The following is a 20,624-nucleotide window of genomic DNA, read 5'->3' on the forward strand; positions in this document are numbered from 1 at the left end:
CACCTATTTCCTCTTTCCTCAAGCCCCGGCACCTATTTCCTCCTTCGCTCCTTCCTTGAGATCCATCACCTATTTCCTCCTCCCTCCCTTGAGCCCCGGCACTTATACCCTCCTTCCCTCCTCCCTTGAGATCCATCACCTATTTCCTCTTCGCTCCCTCACTGCTTTCAGCCGACTTCTCCCTCCCTCGAGCCCCGGCACCTCTTCCCTCCTTGCCCCCCCCCTCTCTCCCAGGCTGCTCCGCTGCTCTCCCGGCGCGCCCCCGACGCTTCTCCTCCTCCTCCTCCTCCGCTCGCTCCGGGCTCCCTCGGCCGCCTTCCTCCTCCTCCTCCTCCTCCTCTTCTTCCTCGGGCCTCTCCATCTTCTTCTCCATCGCAGGCGGGCAGGATGGCCGAACTTGGCGCGGCGCTGCTCCTTTTCCTGCTGCTCCCGCGGGCCGGGCTGGCGGCCCTCGCCGCCGCTTCTCCTCCTCCTCCTTCTTCATCTTCATCCCCTTCTCCTCCTCCTCCTCCGCCGCCTCCTTCGTCTTCTCCTCCGCCGGGAGACGGCGACCCCTTCTCGGCTCAGCTGGGCGACATCTCGGCTTGCCAAGCGCGTTGCGCGCCCAGCCTCCGGCTCCAGACCCCCGGCGCCAAGGTAACCCACCCAGGGCCCCGGGGAGAGCGCGGCGCAGCAGGCTCCTACTCCGAGTAGACCCCTTGCCCCCCAAAGGGAGAGGGGGTAAAAAAAACAAAAAACAGGGTCCAAGCGCGCCCCGCCGTTGCAATGGGTCTACTCGGAGTCGGGGATGGCGTTCAGAGAAATGGCACCACCAGAACCCACCTCAAACGTGCAAGATCCGTGCACCGGTTAAAAAAAGCGAATATTGTGTTTAAAAGCAGCAAAAGACCTTCTCCTTTAGCATCCGAGATGTGTGCGCAATTAATTGGAAGCGGTTTTATATTTCAAAGCAGCCGTACTAGATTTGCTCCTTTCGGCATCCAGAATTTGCGCACGATTAAAAGCGATGGCTGTATTTAAAAGCAGGAATAAATTTGGTTTTTTTTTAGCGCGACCGGGTTCTATGCTCCGTCTCTTCCCCAAGATATTGTTTTCGGTTAAAACGCACACAGAAATTTCCGAGGAGAATAATAATAATAATAATAATAACGCAGATAAATAGCCTTTGATGCCTTCTCTGCCTACCCCCCCCCCCTCGTGGTCCCCGAAACTGGGAAGAATACAAGCATCCATCTTTTCCAGGCTGGGAGGAAAGAGACGGAAAAGGTTTAAGGAAAGATATAAGGGGACCTGTTTGCAGAAAAAAAAGAGGGGGGGAAGCAATTTTTAAATAAAAATGAAACATGCCATTTTAAAATTATCCGTTTTGATTGGGGGGGCATATCTAGTGTACAGTATTGCTTTATTTAGGTGCGATGGGGTTTAATTTAATTTTAACCCCCCCCCCATGTGGGATCTGCTTTCTGCAGGTACCAATCCATCACTGCCCCCCCCGGAAGAAAACGCTTTGGATAAAGAAGCCTTGTTGTGTCCGATTTTTATTTTTGTTTGTGCCCCCCCCCTTCCAAGCTAAAATCCACCCGTCTCTTTTTCAAAGACACACAACCTTTCATTGTTTCCAATTTCGTGGGGCTTTCGGCCTCCGCCTTTGGGGGGGTTCAGATACTCAGAGTAGACCCACTGGAACAAAAGGAGATGGCTTGTGTGCAGTTCCGCTAATGGGTCCGCGCTGCGTAGGATTTAGCTGCAGACAACCCTAACTGTGCTGGGGATTTCATCTCCCAAAACATCTTTTGTTCTTCTGCATTCAATTTTTATTTTTTGGAGGGGTGGGAGGGTTTGCATAAGCCGTGTTTGTGACATACACAATTTTGTGCAGCGCTGGGAAAGGAGTATGGAATGCGTTGAGAGATGGGGACGCGATTAAAATAAGCAGGCCGAGGTTGCAAACTATGCTATGATTATTCTTTAAGGCATTTAAATCCTTAATTTTTTTTAAAGACATTTAAAATTTCTTGGCCCATTTAAATCCGGCCTCTGGTTTGGAGGTCAGTTCGGGGAACCGGTGTTTGTGTGTGTGTGTGTGTGTGTTTGCACCCACGTTTTCCTCTGCCGCTCGCTGGCAATTTCCCGGTAGACTGCTCCTGGCCATGGAGGTTCTGTGCAGCCGCCACGCCCCCCCCTCTCCTTGGTGCCGATCCAGAGCCAACTGAGGGGCGTGAATCGTGTTGCTGAATCAGGTCAAAGACGCTGGTCTCATGTCCTTTCTGTCAGTCAAACGTTCCTGTTACGATCACAAAGGTGATGCAGCGAAGACTTTTTTTAAACCCTCCCTCTAGGACGTGGGTGGCGCTGTGGGTTAAAACCACTGAGCCACTTGGGCTTGCCGATCGGAAGGTCGGCGGTTCGAATCCCCGCAATGACGGGGTGAGCTCCCGTTGCTCGGTCCCTGCTCCTGCCCACCTAGCAATTTGAAAGCACAAAGTGCAAGTAGATAAATAGGTACCGCTCCGGCAGGAAGGTAAACAGCGTTTCCGTGCGCTGCTCTGGTTCGCCAGAAGCGGCTTAGTCATGCTGGCCACATGACCTGGAAGCTGGACGACCCTGAAAAGACCCTGATGTTGGGAAAGGTGGAAGGCGCAAGGAGAAGGGGACGACAGAGGACGAGATGGTTGGACGGTGTTCTCGAAGCTCCCATGAGTCTGACCAAACTGCGGGAGGCAGTGGAAGACAGGAGTGCCTGGCGCGCTCTGGTCCATGGGGTCACAAAGAGGCGGACACGACTAAACGAATAAACAACATATCTTTACAACATCCTGATAAGGTCGGCCAGTCCGATTATTCTGCAGATTATTCTGCCACTCTGCATTGCACCCATTCCGTTGTCTTTTAGCAAACTGGAACCGGCAATACTTAGCTTCTGTCTGATGCCTCTGGAATGTTTAAAGTGCCGCTCATAGAACCCCTTGTAAAGTCGGAAGGGGCACTGCGGGTCATCTAGTCCAACCCCCTTGAAATTCAGGAATCTCAGCTAAGGCATTCATGACAGATGACCGTCCAACCTCTGCCGAAAAACCTCCAAGGAAGGGAAACCCACCAACTTCCATCCCACGGTCGAACAGCTCTTACCGTCGGAGAGTTCTTCCTTATGTTTAGTCGGAATCTCCTTCCTTGCCGCTTGAAGCCACGAGTTCGAGTCCTACCCTCCGGAGCAGGAGAAAACGAGCTTGCTCCCTCTTCGCTGTGACTGCCCTTCAGATATTTGAAGATGGTTCTCCTATTCTCCTCTTCTCCAGGCTAAACATACCCAAGCTCCTTCAACCGTTCCTCATCGGGCTTGGTTTCCAGACCCCTTTGACCATCATGGCTGCCCCAAGAATATCAATTGCCGATATCCTTCTCAAATTGTGGTGCCCAGAACCGGACACAGGACTCCAAATTGGTTCTGACCCAGGCAGAACAGATTACTTGTCCGGGACACTATAGACTTTCTGCAGCGCGTTCCAACTTTTAAACAGTGGCTGAAAACTTTTCTGACCCTTCCAAAACAGTTAATCGCCATCCGTTTTTCATCAAATTGCCGTTAACAGCGTACATATATATATATATGAGAGAGACAGGGGCCTGCTGCAAATATTACCTTTGATAAATAGTTTTAAAAATATATCTCGGCCACCCACCTGTACAACGCCCGTTGAAGGTAGGCACATATCTTGTCAGGCTTTCCCCCATATTCTAGGCTCGGGGTGGTGGGGGCCGAACTAACACCTCCCCGCTCAAAACTGATTTTTTCGTTTTCCAGCCCCTGCTCTTCACCTGCATAGCCCTGACCCTCTTCCTTTGGTCACACCTAGACGTGACCAACAGACCAAACCTCGGGCTTTTTTATAGGGTGAAATCGAAGGAAACAGGGCCAGGGGGGAACTGTTGATTCTGTGACAACGGGGGGGGGGGACCTGCACAGCACCTTAATTTCTCTCTCCCTTCTTGCCCCCCCTCCAATTCTAACCCCCCCCCCCGCAGGATGCTGTCCTCAACGCATGCTACCGGGGCTGCCGCCTGTTTTCCATTTGTCATTTTGTGGACGCCACGGCCGACCTGAACGCAACGAGAGTCGAGTGCGAATCGGGTGAGCCTGCGCCCCTCCTCCCTACAAACAACACACCCCCCCCCCGCTCCAAACTCCGCTCGGTTACATTATCCAGAACTTCCTTTCCACTTAAGCTGCTGTCATCTCCCCAACGGCTATATTGGAGCTTCTGCAACTGATTCCCACAGACACAGCCGAGCGGAGGGGAAGGATAATGGAAAATCGCAGGTGGGGACAGGCACAAAACAAGGGAGGGGACCCCTCCCCTCGTTGCCCCTCGTAGGATGTGATCAACTCTGCAACAGACTCTTGTCTTTTTAAAGGCAGTAAAGTCTTGGCCGCGTCTCTCGGTTGGGAGGTAGCCAAGCCAGAGCAGGGACTCGTTCAGGGACTTGAGGCATACCCTCCTTTCGGATACAGGTGGGTAGCCGTGTTGGTCTGCCATAGTCGAAACAAAATAGAAAATTAGAAATAGAAAATTCCTTCCAGTAGCACCTTAGAGACCAACTGTGTTTGTTCTCGGTATGAGCTTTCGTGTGCATGCACACTTCTTCAGATACACTGGAACAGAAGTCTGCAATAAACCCAGATGCCAACTTTGCTGCCACATAAACCCGGACAACACCATTACTGGCCCCAACAACATCAAACATACCCTCTCAGGACTATTAAATTGCTCATCTTCCAACATTGTGTATGCAATCAAATGCCAACAGTGCCCTTCAGCTCTCCATATTGGACAAACAGGCCAAACCCTACGCCAAAGGATAAACGGACATAAATCTGATATCAGGAATCACAAGACAGAGAAACCAGTAGGAGAACACTTCAATCTCCCAGGACATTCTATACAAGATCTCAAAGTAGCTGTCTTAATACAAAGAAATTTCAGAAATAGACTGGAAAGAGAAGTGGCTGAATTGCAACTAATCACCAAACTTAAAACCATGGAGAAACCTGGTCTCAACAAAGACATTGGATTCTTATCTCGTTATACATAACAAAGCTATCTTTAGCCATCTCACCCCTTGCCTTTCCCTGCAAGACTAATTGCAGCCTAAGTTGACTAAGAGTCGTCAACAGGTTTTCCACACCTATCAGCTGATCACCCATTCCCACCACCCTTCTGAGTAATACCCCTCCCCACTCCCTCACTATATTTAAGGATCTGGTGACTTCTGCTTCAGTGTATCTGAAGAAGTGTGCATGCACACGAAAGCACATACCAAGAACAAACACAGTTGGTCTCTAAGGTGCTACTGAAAAGAATTTTCTATTTCCAATTTTCTATTTTGTTCCTCCTTTCGGAGGCAGGTAGTTCCGCTGGGAGATTCCCCCCAAACTCGCAGCCAAGTGCAGAGGTGCGACAGTACGCCTCGCCCCATCGGAAAGAGCCGGAGCGCAGACTCGCGCAGAGACGCGGCGGGTAACCTCTCTCTCTCCCCCCCCCCACCTCTTCCTCCCCCACCTCCCCTCGACAATTTAGCCTGCATGGAAGCCTACGCTGGCGGCGACGAGCAGTTTGGCTGCACGACGGGATGCAGGACTCAGCTGCCGGAGACAGACAGCAGGGGAGAAAAGGTAATTTGTCTCCTAAACCAGTGCCGGATTTAGGTATAAACTAAACAAGCTATAGCTTAGGGCCCCATTCTCTCCAAAAAAATTGAAGGGGAAAAACCTGGATGTACATTTCCAAAATATAAGATAAAAAACAAATAAAATAAAACCTACATTCGCCAACAGTGTTTGGTGTTGTGCAGGCTCCTAGGATGTAAGTCATGGGCCCTGCCTGCTAGCCTGCTCCCTAAAAAATCAACGGTTTGCTCCTTTCTATATATAGGGTGCCTACATTCTGCATGGACCGGTTGCAGGGCAACATGGGCTAATGGCTTGAGATACCTATGAGGTCCATAAATGACCATATAGCATATATTCAAAACAAAAAACAGCGACAATTTGTTGTTGACAAAGGACAGCTGGACATAGAAAGGGCCCCGTTACCTTCAGTGGCTTAGGGCTTCATCAAACCTCGATCCGGCCCTGAGGACTAGCATCTTTTTCTAATGGCAAACATCTAACGACTAGCATCTTTTTCTAATGGCAAATGTGCAGAGACCTTGGATATCAAAAGTGGGGAGGGGGGCTGTCTTGAGCCTGCCAGAAACCCCCCTCCATCCAACCCTAGAGCAGGAGTCCGCAAACTTTTTCAGCAGGGGGCCGGTCCACTGTCCCTCAGACCTTGTGGGGGGCCGGACTATATTTTTGAAGGGGGGGAAAAAGAGAACGAATTCCTGTGCTCCACAAATAACCCAGAGATGCATTTTAAAGAAAAACACACATTCTACTCATGTAAAAACACTTTTCTTTAAATAAAAGAGTGGAAACGGTTTATGGAATATTTGCAGGTAAATTGTAAAAGCAGATTAAGGACATCGGTAGGATTATTGCAACAATTGTTGCTATTATTGCAACTGCTATTGCAGTTGTTTAGGAGTAATATTTAAAGCAGATGAATAAACGAGCAAATTAAGTTAATTTGGAAATGCAGAAGGTATTAAAAATAAGGAACCGCTGAAAGAGGGGGGAAGTCAAGTTTCGAAATGTTGAAATGATTTTAAAATCAGCGAAGTGTAGATAAATTTGAAAAGCATAAATAAACTTTAATAATAATAATAATAATAATAATAATAATAATAATAATAATAATAATAATAATTTATTTGTACCCCGCCCATCTGGCTGGGTCTCCCCAGCCACTCTGGGTGGCTTCCACCAAACATTAAAATACATATAAAATATCACAGTTTAAAAACTTCCCTAAACAGGGCTGCCTTCAGGTATTTTCTGAATGTCAGGTAGTTGTTTATTCCCTTGACTTCTGATGGGAGGGCGTTCCACAGGGCGGGCGCCACTACCGAGAAGGCCCTTCACCTGGTTCCCTGTAGTTTTGCTTCTCGCGGTGAGGGAACCGCCAGAAGGCCCTCGGAGCTGGATCTCAGTGTCCGGGCTGAATGATGGGGGTGGAGACGCTCCTCCAGGTATACAGGACCGAGGCCGTTTAGGGCTTTAAAGGTCAGCACCAACACTTTGAATTGTGCTCGGAAACGTACTGGGATCCAATGTAGATCTCTCAGGACCGGTGTTATGTGGTCCCGGCGGCCACTCCCAGTCCCCAGTCTGGCTGCCGCATTCTGGATTAATTGCAGTTTTCGGGTCACCTTCAAAGGGAGCCCCACGGAGAGCGCATTGCTGTAGTCCAAGCGGGAGATAACCAGAGCATGCACCACTCTGGCGAGACAGTCTGCGGGCAGGTAGACTAAATTAAATCAACCGTCCTCTGGGAATACGCAAACCAGTCTGAAAGGGGCGCCGGAAACCCCATACCTCTCTCTCTTCAATAGCACGACATTACTACTAAACTGGCACCTGTGTGGGTTTGGCATCGAAACCTCAGCCCAGCGGGAGAGCGGGGCTGCTATAGTTTCGTAAGATTGATCAAAGTGGCTGGGAGAAAAATATTTGTGTGTGTGTGTGTTGGGGGATTAGAGAGCCATTCTTTAGTCTCAAAAACAGCTTAGGAGGCTGGTTCCTCCAGACATTTCCTCCAAAGCCAAGCCGTGGGCAGGAATGCCGCGAGAAACATCCTGTGCCCAAACGACTCATCCTGCCACCTGTCGCCACGGGCAGAGTGCTTGCCTGCATGTGCGCGTCTGCAAACGTGTGTCGGCACAGGCTTTTGGATCGTGACGCGGGCTGCAGAGATTGTCAGGGCAAGACAGAAGTACTGTTTCAGGGGGACAGGGTGGGTGGGTGTGGGGGACTTTTATCTGGTCCTGAATGGGGTCACCGTGCCCCCGAAGGACCAGGTGCGCAGCCTGGGAGTCATTTTGGACTCACAGCTGTCCATGGAGGCGAAGGTCAGTTCTGAGTCCAGGGCAGCTGTCTACCAGCTCCATCTGGTACGCAGGATGAGACCTGTCTGGCCAGAGTGGTGCATGCTCTGGTTATCTCCCGCTTGGACTACTGCCATGCACTCTGCGTGGGGCTCCCTTTGAAGGTGACCCGGAAACTACAACTAATCCAGAATGCGGCAGCTAGACTGGGGACTGGGAGCAGCCGCCGAGACCACATAACAACAGTCCTGAAAGACCTGCATTGGTTCCCAGGATGTTTCCGAGCACAATTCAAAGTGTTGGTGCTGACCCTGAAAGCCCTAAACGGCCCAGTATCCCTGAAGGAGCATCTCCACCCCGGACACCGGGGTCCATCTCCCGAGGGCCTTCTGGCGGTTCCCTCCCCGTGAGAATCGCGGTTACAGGGAACCAGGCAGAGGGCCTTCTCGGTGGTGGCACCTGCCCTCCCGTCAGATGTCAAGGAAATCAACAACTATCTGACTTTTAGAAGACATCTGAAGGCAGCCCTGTTTAGGGAAGTTTTTAATGTTTGATGTTTTATCGCTTTTTTATTAATATTCTGTTGGGAGCCACCCAGAGCGGCTGGGGAAACCTAGCCAGGTGGGTGGGGTATAAATAATTTATTATTATTATTATTATTATTATTATTATTATTATTACTATTACTTCCCCATATAGTTGATCTGGGTATGGCATCATCCCCATTGCACACCTGTGAGAAACCGACATTTCAGGGTTTGGGAGTTTTCAGATTGGCTCACATCTATCTTCCCACAGGTTCTGGACCCGAAGCCCCCCTCGTTCTCCGTCTTTGACCTGGTCTCCAGCTTCTGCAACGATATTGTCAGCTCAGCGCAGAGTTTCATTTCCTCCACGTGGACCTTCTACCTTCAGGCGGATGACGGGAAAGTCGTCGTTTTCCAGGTGGGTGCTAGCAGGGTTGGCGTGGGTTGGGGGGCGGGTGGCAAAACCAAGGAGCGGTGAGAAAGTAATGGGTAAAGGGACCCCTGACCGTTAGGTCCAGTCGTGGACGACTCTGGAGTTGCGGCACTCATCTTGCTTTACTGGCCGGCGTACAGCTTCCGGGTAATGTGGCCAGCATGACTAAGCCGCTTCTGGCGAAGCAGAGCAGCGCACGGAAACGCCGTTTACCTTCCCGCCGGAGCGGTACCTATTTACCTACTTGCACTTTGACGTCCTTTCGAACTGCTAGGTGGGCAGGAGCTGGGACCGAGCAACGGGAGCTCACCCCGTCATTGTGGGGATTCGAACCACCGACCTTCTGATCGGCAAGCCCTAGGCTCTGTGGTTTAACCCACAGCGCCACCCGCATCTCACCGCAGCCCTGTTTAGGGAAGTTTTTAATGTTTGATGTTTTATTGTGTTTTTTATGTTCTGTTGGGAATTGCCCAGAGTGGCAGGGGAAACCCAACCAGATGGGTGGGGTGTTTAATAATAATAATAATAATAATAATAATAATAATAATAATAATAGTTAGTATGTTTTGTGCTAATTTGAATTAGTATTAGTATGTTTTGTGCTAATTTGAAAAAAACCGCACGCTCATGCACCCCATGTTCGCAGGCAACGCAAAGCTGCAACGTGAAGCTGCGCTCAGTTGCAAACTGCGATATATGGAAAACACGCTCTGCAGAAGCGGTCCCTGTGTATTTCCAAGGTTTCCTATGTACCCAGATCCGTGCATTGCAGGGGGTTGGACTAGATGACTCTCAGGGTCCCGGCCGATTCTAAAGACTGTCCTTTTTGTCCTCAGTCGCAGCCAGAGATCGAGTATCCGCTTCCAGACGTCCAGGTGCCCAAATCGGAAGTTTTGGAGAAGGCGTGGGCGCCATCGACCTCCAACACTTTGAAGCCCCACGCAGGTAAAAGAGAGTATTGATTTTGCTAGTATTATTAATAATCACCTGCCCTTCAGGACAAGGTCGTGGGGCAGGCTGCATCCCTTAAAAGGCAAGGTAAAAGCAGTTTTAAACAACTCACCATTGCAGAAAGTGAGGATGGCAGAAAGTGAGGAGGAATTAAAGAACCTTTTAATGGGGGTGAAAGAGGAGAGCGCAAAATATGGTCTGAAGCTCAACATCCAAAAAACTAAGATCATGGCCACTGGTCCCATCACCTCCTGGCAAATAGAAGGGGAAGAAATGGAGGCAGTGAGAGATTTTACTTTCTTGGGCTCCATGATCACTGCAGATGGTGACAGCAGTCACGAAATTAGAAGACGCCTGCTTCTTGGGAGGAAAGCAATGACAAACCTAGACAGCATCTTAAAAAGCAGAGACATCACCTTGCCGACAAAGGTCTGTATAGTTAAAGCTATGGTTTTCCCAGTAATGATGTATGGAAGTGAGAGCTGGACCATAAAGAAGACTGATGGCCGAAGAATGGATGCTTTTGAATTATGGTGCTGGAGGAGACACTTGAGAGTCCCATGGACTGCAAGAAGATCAAACCTATCCATTCTCAAAGAAATCAGCCCCGATTGCTCACTGGAAGGACAGATCCTGAAGCTGAGACTCCAGTACTTTGGCCACCTCATGAGAAGAGAAGACTCCCTAGAAAAGACCCTGATGTTGGGAAAGATGGAGGGCACAAGGAGAAGGGGACGGCAGAGGACGAGATGGTTGGACAGTGTTCTCGAGGCGACTGGCATGAGTTTGGCCAAACTGCGGGAGGCAGTGGAGGATAGGGGTGCCTGGCGTGCTCTGGTCCATGGGGTCACGAAGAGGCAGACACGACTGAACGACTGAACAACAACCACCATTGCAGAAATATGGCAACGTGCTGAAAAGACACATCCCATGTGTTGGAAGGCCAAAGAGGTACATCTTCTGCGTTCGCCGAAAGATGTGCTTGACGCACCTCTGTGGGGAGAGGGCTCTGCAGCTTAGGGGTTGCGGGAAAGGGATGCGATTCATTGCACGCTGATTTACACCAGCTGGAGCCTTCGGATGACGTCAAACGTACTTGGAAACGGTTTTTAACATCCTTGCAAAACCCAGGGTGCCGGGGGAAATTGGGAACGCCACACACCGCTCCTGGTTTTATTGCAAAATTTCCCTCTCCCGTTCTTAAAGGCGGTTGGTGTCACCGGTTTGCATTTTATCTCCCCGTCCCCCAACTTACGGGTTTCCTTTTCTGCCCCGTATTTCCCTCCCCACACATTTCCCTCGCCCCTCCAGGCCTTCGTGAGAAACCGGAGAAGCCCCCCGCGGAAGAGCCAAAAGCCAGAGCGAAATCGTCACCCCCAGCGGAGACCCAGGCGCCCCCAGAACACGACTTTCTGGGCTGCATGTCCAAGTAAAGAAGTGGGGCGGGGGGCGGCGGCGATATTTGGGGTACAGGGAGAGGAATGGGGAAGGGTGGGATTGAGGATAAATGTGCAGGCAGGCCCCAGAGGTCAGTGAGGTTGTGATGGGTCCGGGATGGGAGGAATCTTTTATTTATTATTATTTTTTTAAAAAGGACGCCAATATCCGCTTTATTTTCTTATTTAATTTTTTGTTTGAAAAGTCAAGTTCCTAGTCCTCATGGAGGCAAAGTTGTGCTCAAAGTCTGGGGCTGATGCCTGCTGAAATTCTGCAAAACGATTGGGTGAAAAGGAGGTGGGGGGGGGAAGGAAACCTTCCCATCTTTGCCCCCCCCATCACCACCAGCAAATAAACATAAACCATAGACACTAATAACATAATCCTTTGACATTACACATACTTTAACTTCCGACTCTCCTCATTGTGCTTTTTACACCCTATTATTCTATAAGAATATATAGAATATATAGAATATTATTGTATAATATTCATTATTATTATTCTTTCCTGTTACTTGCCAAAAGAAATTTTCATTTTCATAATTCCCTTATGCTTCCAGATTCGATCAGTACTTTTTAAGATACTCTTTGAACATTATCCAATATTCACTAACTTTTTGCTTTGATTTCTCTCTTATTTTCCCAGTCATTTTCGCAAGTTCTAAATGTTCCATCATCTTCGCTTGCCAATCATTTTTTATTTTGGGTGGGAATTATTATCGCCTTTCCAATTTCTAGCTATTAAAATCCTAGCCGCTGCGGTTGCGTACATGAAAAGGGCTCTAAGGTATCTGGGTTTTTTTGTTATTTCACTGGAAATTGTATCGCAAGCAAACGTTTGAGGGGCGGGGCCAGAGGCTAGGAGAGGCGGGGCCAGCTGGGGAAGTGGGAGGGGTCAGGGGGCGGAGCTTCCGCGGAAGGCATGCTCACCTGGCCAGACTCACCTGCTCCCTTCTTCCACGTTGTTGATGGTCCTCTTCCCCCACCCACCCGTCGCCGGCCCAACCCTCCCCGTTTCCCTCTCCCCCACCAGCCAGTTCGAAGCGCCCGCCCCCTCCATGGCCGGCCATAATGTCGTCGTCTCTCTCTGGCGGGGGGCCTCTGGGTGTTACAGACGTTCGGGCCTGCCGCGATGGATCCTGGCCGCTTGCCTCTTCCTCTCCATCATGGTGATGCTGTGGCTCAGTTGCGCCAGCTTGGTGACAGCTCCAGAGCAACACGTCAAGACCCAGGTATGGGGTGGGGGGCCGAAGCGGGTGGGGTGGGCGGCGAGCTTTTTCGCTTCCCCCATTTGCAATATTTTTTTAATATACAGGTGAAACGATCTATTACGATAAATAAAATAAGAATAATCACGGTAACGAGCAGCCCCTCAAGGTGACGTTTCACCCCTGTTGGTTTTGCTCTGGACAGAACTCCGCGTGCCGTTAGCAAAATATTATTTCGGAGGAAAATGAACGGGCAAATCTTCCCCTCCTTTCTCTCCCCACTTCCCCGCAGCCACTGAGTATCAACGGGGACAAAGAATTCCTGGAAGACCTGGATAGCTCTGTGCCGTATTACCTCCGCCCCGTAATCGCCGTCGCCATCTGCCCGGCCGAGAACGAAGAAGCGGCGCTCCTGCCCGTCAAAGTGGATTTGGACAAGACCGCCCTCTAAGGACGCCCCCCTGCCCCGTTTTCCCACCTTTGCAACCCCTCCACCGCCAACCTCTCCTTGTACCCGCACCCCCCAACACCACTGGTTTCCTCCGGTTTTCCATCAGAAAGCTCCCCAGCCCACCCACAAGCCCCTCGTCGCAACACCACCCCTTCCGACACCACCAGGTGGGGCGCTTTTTGAACTCGGTACCTTTCCGGCAGAGACGGGGCCGCCATATCTTTTAGCAGTGACGTCTTGCGGGTTGGGAAGAGGCAGGCTGCCGTGGCTTTCGAAAACCGCCGCATGAATTTGAAATCAACTCGCCGCTCTCCGTGGGAAAGGGTAGGCAGAGTCTGTCTGCTTCAGTCCTGGGTTCAAATCAAGTAGGACTAGGATGGGAGGGGCCAGGCACACACACCCCTGCCTGGAACTCGCTGCAAAGCAGTTTAGCCGATGCCGTACTCGATGGGCGATACGGCTCAGTATTATTAAAGCAGCGTCGCTGCTTGAATTCGGAACAAAAGAGGACTAGAACCTCGCTTCGCTTCCGAGCTCAGCGACTCAAGAGTCCGGGAGGTCCCGAGTTCAGGTCCCGACATCCCCCAACAAGGCCTGGGTGCGAATTTCCCCTTCATATCATTTGGAAACTGTGTCGTTTTTGGTGGTGCCCGTTTATTTGTTCCGTTTTGCACTGATGTCCGCCTGGGGACCCCCCCATCTCCTACCCCGCCCTCCCGGCACGCATCTTGTGACCCCCCTGGCACTTAAGGAGGGCGCGGGGCCCCCACAAGCCAGCTTTGATCGCTTGTACATTTCGCCCAATGCTCGTTTCTCTTGTACAGAGGTTTAACTTATTTCCCGATGCGTTTTCCCCCCTGTCTCTTTTCTCCTGCCCTCGGCTCTCGCCGCCCGTAACTTCTGAAGTGACAAGACTCTTTAAAAAGCGTTCCAAAATATCAGATGCGGAAGGAATATCCTGGCAGTTGGGGGGGGGGGTATAATTTAGGGCCGTTTTGCTATCGGTATCCATCCGTGCTTACGCAACGGGTCACCCTGCGTGTAAAAAAGCTGAGCAGCCCTTCGTGCAATCTTCTCACCGGAACAGAGCTGTGTTTTCCCCCAACCCTCCCCGTCTCCTCTGCCCATTTTTGGGGAATCAAAAAATAGCAAGACCTCGGTCGGAGCTGAGCTAAGCCCCTGCACCTATCTATCTTAACCCAATATATATCTCTTAATAAACCTTTTCGTCTCCCCTGGAAGTGTTGAAGAGGAATGGTTTGTTCTTAAGTTGTTTTTCCTTCCCCGTTTAATAATAATAATAACAAAAATCAGGTCGGGATCCAAGGTGCGGATTAATTTGGGGACAGATGATAAGAATAATTTTGTTGTTTGTTACCCTGCCGACCTGACATGGCTGTCCCCAGATCCTTTTTAATCCGAAAGTGGGAGTGCAGGGTTTTGTTTGTTTGTTTGTCAGAGGCAACCCAGCAGCCCAAGGCTGCGGGGGTCTTTTTGGGGAGACAGGATGCGGCAGGAGTACAGGTATAGGGGACCACTGGATCCCCAGATGTTGGGTCTTCAGCTCCCATCAGTCCTAGCTAGCTGGCCCGACCAATGATGATGGACAGTGGGTGTTGTACCCCGGAAACATCTGGATTTTCAGAGGTTCCCCTTCATCTTCCCCGGGCTTAGGGGTGGGGCACAGAGTCTTGCAAATACCAGCAAGAAGGAAGTGGCTGCCAGCTCCAGGGAAATAAACCTTGGTCGTTGAATTGCACAAATTCTACCGGACTGACGCACCCATTTCAAACCTGCACATGTTTGCGTATGAATAAAGATGGTTTGGAAGAACGTAGCAGGCTCCTTGGTTTTTTTAAAGCTGCCTCTCTGCGAGATTCGCCCCCCCAAACAGGCGCACAAATTCTGCTCGCCTTCCGTTGCCCCTCCTGGCAACCGGTGGCGAAAGCTTGGAGCCCCCGAAACGCGGAGGGGCCCAGGGCCAGGGGAAGTGCGGCTTCGTACGGTTTACAGCGCTGTCTCTGGTGTGTGGTGGCTTCTCTCGTGGCAGACGGAAAGGAAGCTCCTCACTTCGGTTGGAGAAAGCTGCTGTTTTCGCCTGCCACCCTGCTGCAAAATTCAGGCAGCTGCTGCTGTCCGCTTCCTAGCCGTGCCAGGGGGGGCAGGCATAGAGGAAACGAGATATTTTGGGGCCAGCTGTGTCCAGCTGAATAATCGCAGCAGGTCAGCCCAGGACACAACTCCTTTGCTCTTTCCAGGCCTGGAAAGAGCAAGTTTTGCAGCAGGGAGTCTGGAGCCGTGTTAAAAAAATGTGCCGATGATTAGGAACGCGGCAAAATAGAAAATTCTTTCCAGTAGCACCTTAGAGACCAACTGGGTTGGTTCTTGGTGTGAGCTTTCGTGTGCATGCACACTTCTTCAGATACACTGAAACAGAAGTCACCAGATCCTTAAATGTAGTGAGGGAGTGGGGAGGGGTATTACTCGGAAGGGTGGTGGGAATGGGTGATCAGCTGATAGGTGTGTCTTAGTCTTGCAGGGAAAGGCAAGGGGTGAGATGGCTAAAGATAGCTTTGTTATGTATAATGAGATAAGAATCCAATGTCTTTGTTCAGACCAGGTGTCTCCATGGTTTTAAGTTTGGTGATTAGTTGCAATTCAGCCACTTCTCTTTCCAGTCTATTTCTGAAATTCCTTTGTATTAAGACAGCTACATTCAAGGATAGGGGTGTTTTGGGAAAAGAGAGCAGGGCAGAAGACTTAAATGTTCTGCAGATCAAAATGTCCATCTCCCCCCCCCCCCCAGCAAAGCACCCTGGTGCCAAACAGCAAATGCAGCTCTCCCCCATCAATCCATTCTATCCTAGCGACAATCATGCAAGGTAGGTTCGGCTGAGAGATTGATTTCCCCCCCCCCCTGGTCATACAGCGAGCTTCAGAGCCGAGTGGGAGAATTTGAACCCGGGATGTCACAACAGGAGCATCCCAGGGCCTAAGATCTCAGAGACGTAGAGGCAGCCCTGGGAGATGTCTGGGGGACCGTGGAGATGGAAGTTAATTGGGGGGCCCTGGAGATGGAAGTTAATTGGGGGACCATGGAAATGGATGTTAATTGGGGAGACTGTGGAGATGGAAGTTAATTGGGGGAGCGTGGAGATGGAAATTAATTGGGGGGCCCTGGAGATGGAAGTTAATTGGGGAGACTGTGGAGATGGAAGTTAATTGGGGAGACTGTGGAGATGGAAGTTAATTGGGGAGACTGTGGAGATGGAAGTTAATTGGGGAGACCGTGGAGATGGAAGTTAATTGGGGGGACCATGGAGATGGAAGTTAATTGGGGGACCGTGGAGATGGAAGTTAATTGGGTTAATTGAGCAGATGTACATTTTTTTTGTTTCTTCTGCTTGTAAACCGCCTTGAGTATTGTAAGATAGAAAGGCAGTATACAAATAAATTATTTATTATTATTATTATTATTATTATTATTATTATTATTCTGCTGCAGGACCCTCCCTGCATTTCCTGTTCATTTAATCACTGCACAAAACACACAGAGGCTCTTCCCTTTCCAACAGGGCAAACTTTCAATTCCGTTTTTTATTTTTAAAGTCGCCAAAAAAATCGCCTGGCGAGATCATTCTGCAAGGCAAAATAAACATTTTTTTAAAAAAAAAAAAAATCAACGTGGCGGATATTAAGTTGGCAGAGTCGAGACCCCACGTTCACGTACCCACCCTTCCAAAAAAGCTATCAGTTAGTTCCCTTGTGTAAACATGAGTGTTACAAACGTATTTTCCTGTTCGTTAAACAACAACAAAAAGAAGAGTTATCGGTAGGTTATATTAAGACAACGTCGGGAGACTGTACACTCTGCGAGGAGATCCAGTTTTTTCAGATTTAAGGAACGGATCGCGCTTGGCTCCGAAGATGGATCTGCAATGCTAGAAAAAAAGCAAGGGTGGTTTTTTTGTTTGTTTGTTTCGGGGGGGGGGAGAGGCAGAGATCTGGAACGTGGGTGGCATGGCGTCGAATTCCCAGGGTTCCCGGGGGTCAAGAAAATGTGGGTGTCCTAGATTTCTAGGAAGTATAGTATTTGGCGAATGTTTGCCGACTTATGTAAAAAAAAACAACACACACACACACAAAACCACAACGCTCCCCGGTGTGCGGAACCCCAATCCCAACTTTCTCCTTCTAAGGAGTTAGGTAGGTCTGTTTTGCATAAATGGGGGGAGACATCTCCCCCCAAACAAAACAGGGGAGTCCAGAAGCTTGGATTTACACTGGAGCAGCGGGGTGGGGAAGTGATGGTTTTTTTTTGTTTTTTTACATAATTCTGCAACTAAGCAGGATTGGAACCCGCCGCTTGCAGCTCAGGGAGCGGGCAGAGGCCGGTCGGCACCCCTATTTGCAAAGCGCTCCCCCTCCTCTAGAGATTGGGAGGTGGCCCCAAAGGGGCCACGATCCAGGCACTTCGCTGACAACTCGGGGTGGGGATGACCGCTCCCCGTCAATTCCGCAGGCGTCTATAAACACCCAGACCCTCTTTTGAAACCCCCCCCCCCATAAAAAACACATCCCGTAGGAGAAAGGCGTACGGGGGGAGGGTTTTCAGGAGAAAGCGCCGCGGCACCGTTCCTGCCAGGCGGGTTCGAAACGGCCGGCCTTTGGAATTTTTTTGGGGGGGCGAATAATAGTAATAATTGCAAAATAATAGTAATAATTGCAAAATAATAGTAATAATTGCAAAATAATAGGAATAATTGCAAAATAATAGTAATAATTGCAGGCGTCGGTTTAAGGAAACCGCGGCCGGGATCGGAACGCTTTCTCGAGAGGCCAGGAAGCGGGCAGGTGGGGGGACGGACGGGCGGACGACACACCTTAAGGGGTCTTTGGGGTCTGAATCTGGGGGGGGGGCTCCCCACATCCCCAAACAGCATTTCGCAGTGTGCCAGAGGAATGGCTCTGTTCGCGAGATATGGAGGAACCTCAATATTTAGGAGGCGGTGGGGTGGGGTGGGGTGTGGACTTCCGTCCTGGCCCCACGGTCAAAGATGGAGCCCGTCCTTATCCGGGGAGGAGAGGCGGGACAGCCACGTTCCTCGCCCCCCCCCCCCAGCTGCAAAACAGGCTGGGTTCGTGGCCTCTTGAGATGAGACTTTCCACCCCATAAGGAGGTTTTTCGGACGCCTGCGAATTTCGGGTTGCCCGGCGCCAGATTTCGTTGCGAGGGAGGGGAGAATTTCAGAGTGCATTTACAAGGCGTTGGTCCTTTCGATTAAAGAGGGGAGGGGAGCCCCCCCCCTCCTCAAGTGTAAACAAAATCACACACCCCGCAGGCAAGGAAAAATAAGAGCAAAATTCAAGTTACGGCGGGAGCGATTTTTGTAATCCGGTAAGGCACATGTCGTTAAAAGACCGCTGACCCCGATATTAAATCCCCCCCCTGTCTGCACTGGAACTTTAAGGCTGTTTCGAACTGCTCTAAACAGTCCTGCCCGCCCCCCCGCAAACCAAGGAATCTTGGGAACTGTAGTTTTCCCCAGGGTGTTGTCAGGTGAGACCAATTCCGCTCGCAGATCGGTTTAATTATCTTGCCTAGGGAATTCGCTCGGAACTGGAGGGAATGAGGGTCTCCTAACCACGCCGGGCGCCCCCCGGGGCAAACTACGGTTCCCGGGATTCTTTGGGAGTAGGCAGGACTGCTTAAAGGGGGCGCGATACCGCTCTGAACATTTAGCGGGCGGAAAAGACCGCCCGGCTTTTAGCCCTGCCCCCAAATCCTCCTCCATCCCGTAAAAAAAAACAACAACAGTTTTCACATTAGTAGCTCCCACCCAACCGCCCACCCCCCAAAAAATCGCTCTGGGGGGTTTGGAGAAACCCACGTACCCCCCCAGGAAAGTTCCTGGTTAACGCGTTCTAATTCTGCTCCTCGAGAGGAGGAGCAGAATAGCTAAGGCGAGACAAGGTAACGAATGGGCACATTTTGATTCTGGGGAGGCGAAAAATGAGCCCCCCCCCCCATGCAGTTGTTTGCAAAAAGAAAAAAGAAAAACAGCATGCCCGCACCACACATTTAAAGCGCTACGATGCCACTTCATAAACAGTTCGCCGCTTCCCCGAAAGTAATGCTGGGAGTTATAGTTCGCGAAGGGCGCCGGGAGTTGTTCGGAGGTGCCTGTATCCCCCCTGCACCCAACTACTGTTCCCAGATCTCCCCTCCAAGAGGCGCTGACCGGCAAACTGTAGCTCCACAAAGGGAACGCCGGCGCCTGCAAGCAACCCCCGGCGCCCTTCGCGAACTATAACTCCCAGGATTCTTTGGAGGGGGTAGGCGTGGAAAGCCATGAAGGTTTGAAGCGGACCCACGGCGCTTTTAATGGGCAGGGGAATAAAGGAAAGCGAAATTCTGGGGTGGGGGGGGGGGTTGATGTATAGCGTTTGCTGGTTCCAAAATGAAATTTTGACCGAGGGGTCCGGTTCTGGAGAGGCGGCTTCTATCTCAGTTATGCTGGCAGTCGGAGCCAAAAGCCGGGTGGGTTTCCAAGAGGGGGTGAATGCGGGAGAAGGACCCCCCCCCCAAAAGAATGGGCTCCGTCACCCAGTCCTGTGGATCGATGCTGCTGTGATATTTGGGTGGAAGAAGGTTAAGTGCTGGTCAGGTTTGTGGGGTGGGCACAGTTCACACCATTGCTCCCTGCTTGGCTGGGGGTCGCGGCTGGCGGACACGGGCCCGATCCAGCTCCGAAGCGGAAACTCGGGAGGTGAAGCTTTGCTGCGTTGAAATCTTCCGGGATGCGATCCGCCAGAACCGAGGAGAGAAGCCCACTATTGTTTTTGGGGTTCCCAGGCCAAACCTGGGGTCTTCCTCATCTAGGCTCAGGTAGGTTGGCGCTTGGGACAGGAATGAGTAGCAGGAAAGTATCAAAAAACATACACAGGACGTTTCCAAAGTCCTGAACCGATCAAGACTTCCGAGAAAAATATCCTCTTTCCGCCACCCCGGAGTTAACATTTCTGCGTCTCCGCAAAACAAACCCCTGCACACAGAAATTGAGCACAGAGAGGAGATGCTCTGGTTTTTCCACCTGCGGGGACGTTTTCCGTGTTTCCCCCCCCACAACGGATCTTTCTCAATGCTGCGGCCTCAAAGGAACGGCAAGAGATCGAGAACGGGCAACGCAAAAATAAAAATCCAAAGTAATAATAACCGATGTCTTCTTTCTCCTCCTCTCACAACTATTTGCATGAGTGGAGGCTCCCGAACAGGCTGCAAAAAAAAGGAAAGAAGAAAAAAGCCCGCAGGCGAAAAATGTGGCGCCGATCCGCTGCTCTCTTAGGCAAAAGGTTGACCGCGAAGGCAGATTTATGAAGGTTAAAGGACACGACGTTTTCCGTGCCGTGCATCCGTTGACAAAAAAAAAAGTGAGGATGGAGACGGGGAGGATAGAGGAATGCAGAAATGGCGGCCCACATCCCTCAAGGCAAACTAGTCAAATGTTGGCAACATCCACGCTTCCTACATTTCCAAACCAGCCCCTCATCGTCCTCCAGGTTCTTCTGCGGTTGCCAAAAAGGCAAGGAGAACATTAAGATGATTTGAAATCAAAAAGAGAGAGAGAACCA

The 20,624-nt window shown here is 50.6% G+C and overlaps 1 protein-coding gene across 3 annotated transcripts; it reads left to right on the forward strand.

Moving 5' to 3' along the window:
- The first annotated feature begins 323 nt into the window (after positions 1-323).
- Positions 324-13,055, forward strand: TMEM59L (transmembrane protein 59 like). 3 transcript variants are annotated; one of them, XM_033136836.1, is made up of 8 exons: positions 324-636; positions 4,024-4,129; positions 5,577-5,671; positions 8,782-8,928; positions 9,780-9,888; positions 11,206-11,323; positions 12,448-12,565; positions 12,834-13,055. In XM_033136836.1, exons 1-8 carry the CDS (start codon positions 388-390, stop codon positions 12,990-12,992), a joined length of 1,101 nt encoding a protein of 366 aa, XP_032992727.1. In that variant the 5' UTR covers positions 324-387; the 3' UTR covers positions 12,993-13,055. The 3 variants fall into 3 exon arrangements, with proteins under 3 accessions (XP_032992727.1, XP_032992726.1, XP_032992725.1); XM_033136835.1 differs by having other exon boundaries at positions 12,424-12,565; positions 12,834-13,054; XM_033136834.1 differs by having other exon boundaries at positions 12,367-12,565; positions 12,834-13,051.
- The last annotated feature ends 7,569 nt before the right edge of the window (positions 13,056-20,624 follow it).

This window comes from Lacerta agilis, chromosome 18, assembly GCF_009819535.1.
Source record: "Lacerta agilis isolate rLacAgi1 chromosome 18, rLacAgi1.pri, whole genome shotgun sequence".
NCBI classification, from domain to species: Eukaryota; Metazoa; Chordata; class Lepidosauria; order Squamata; family Lacertidae; genus Lacerta; species Lacerta agilis.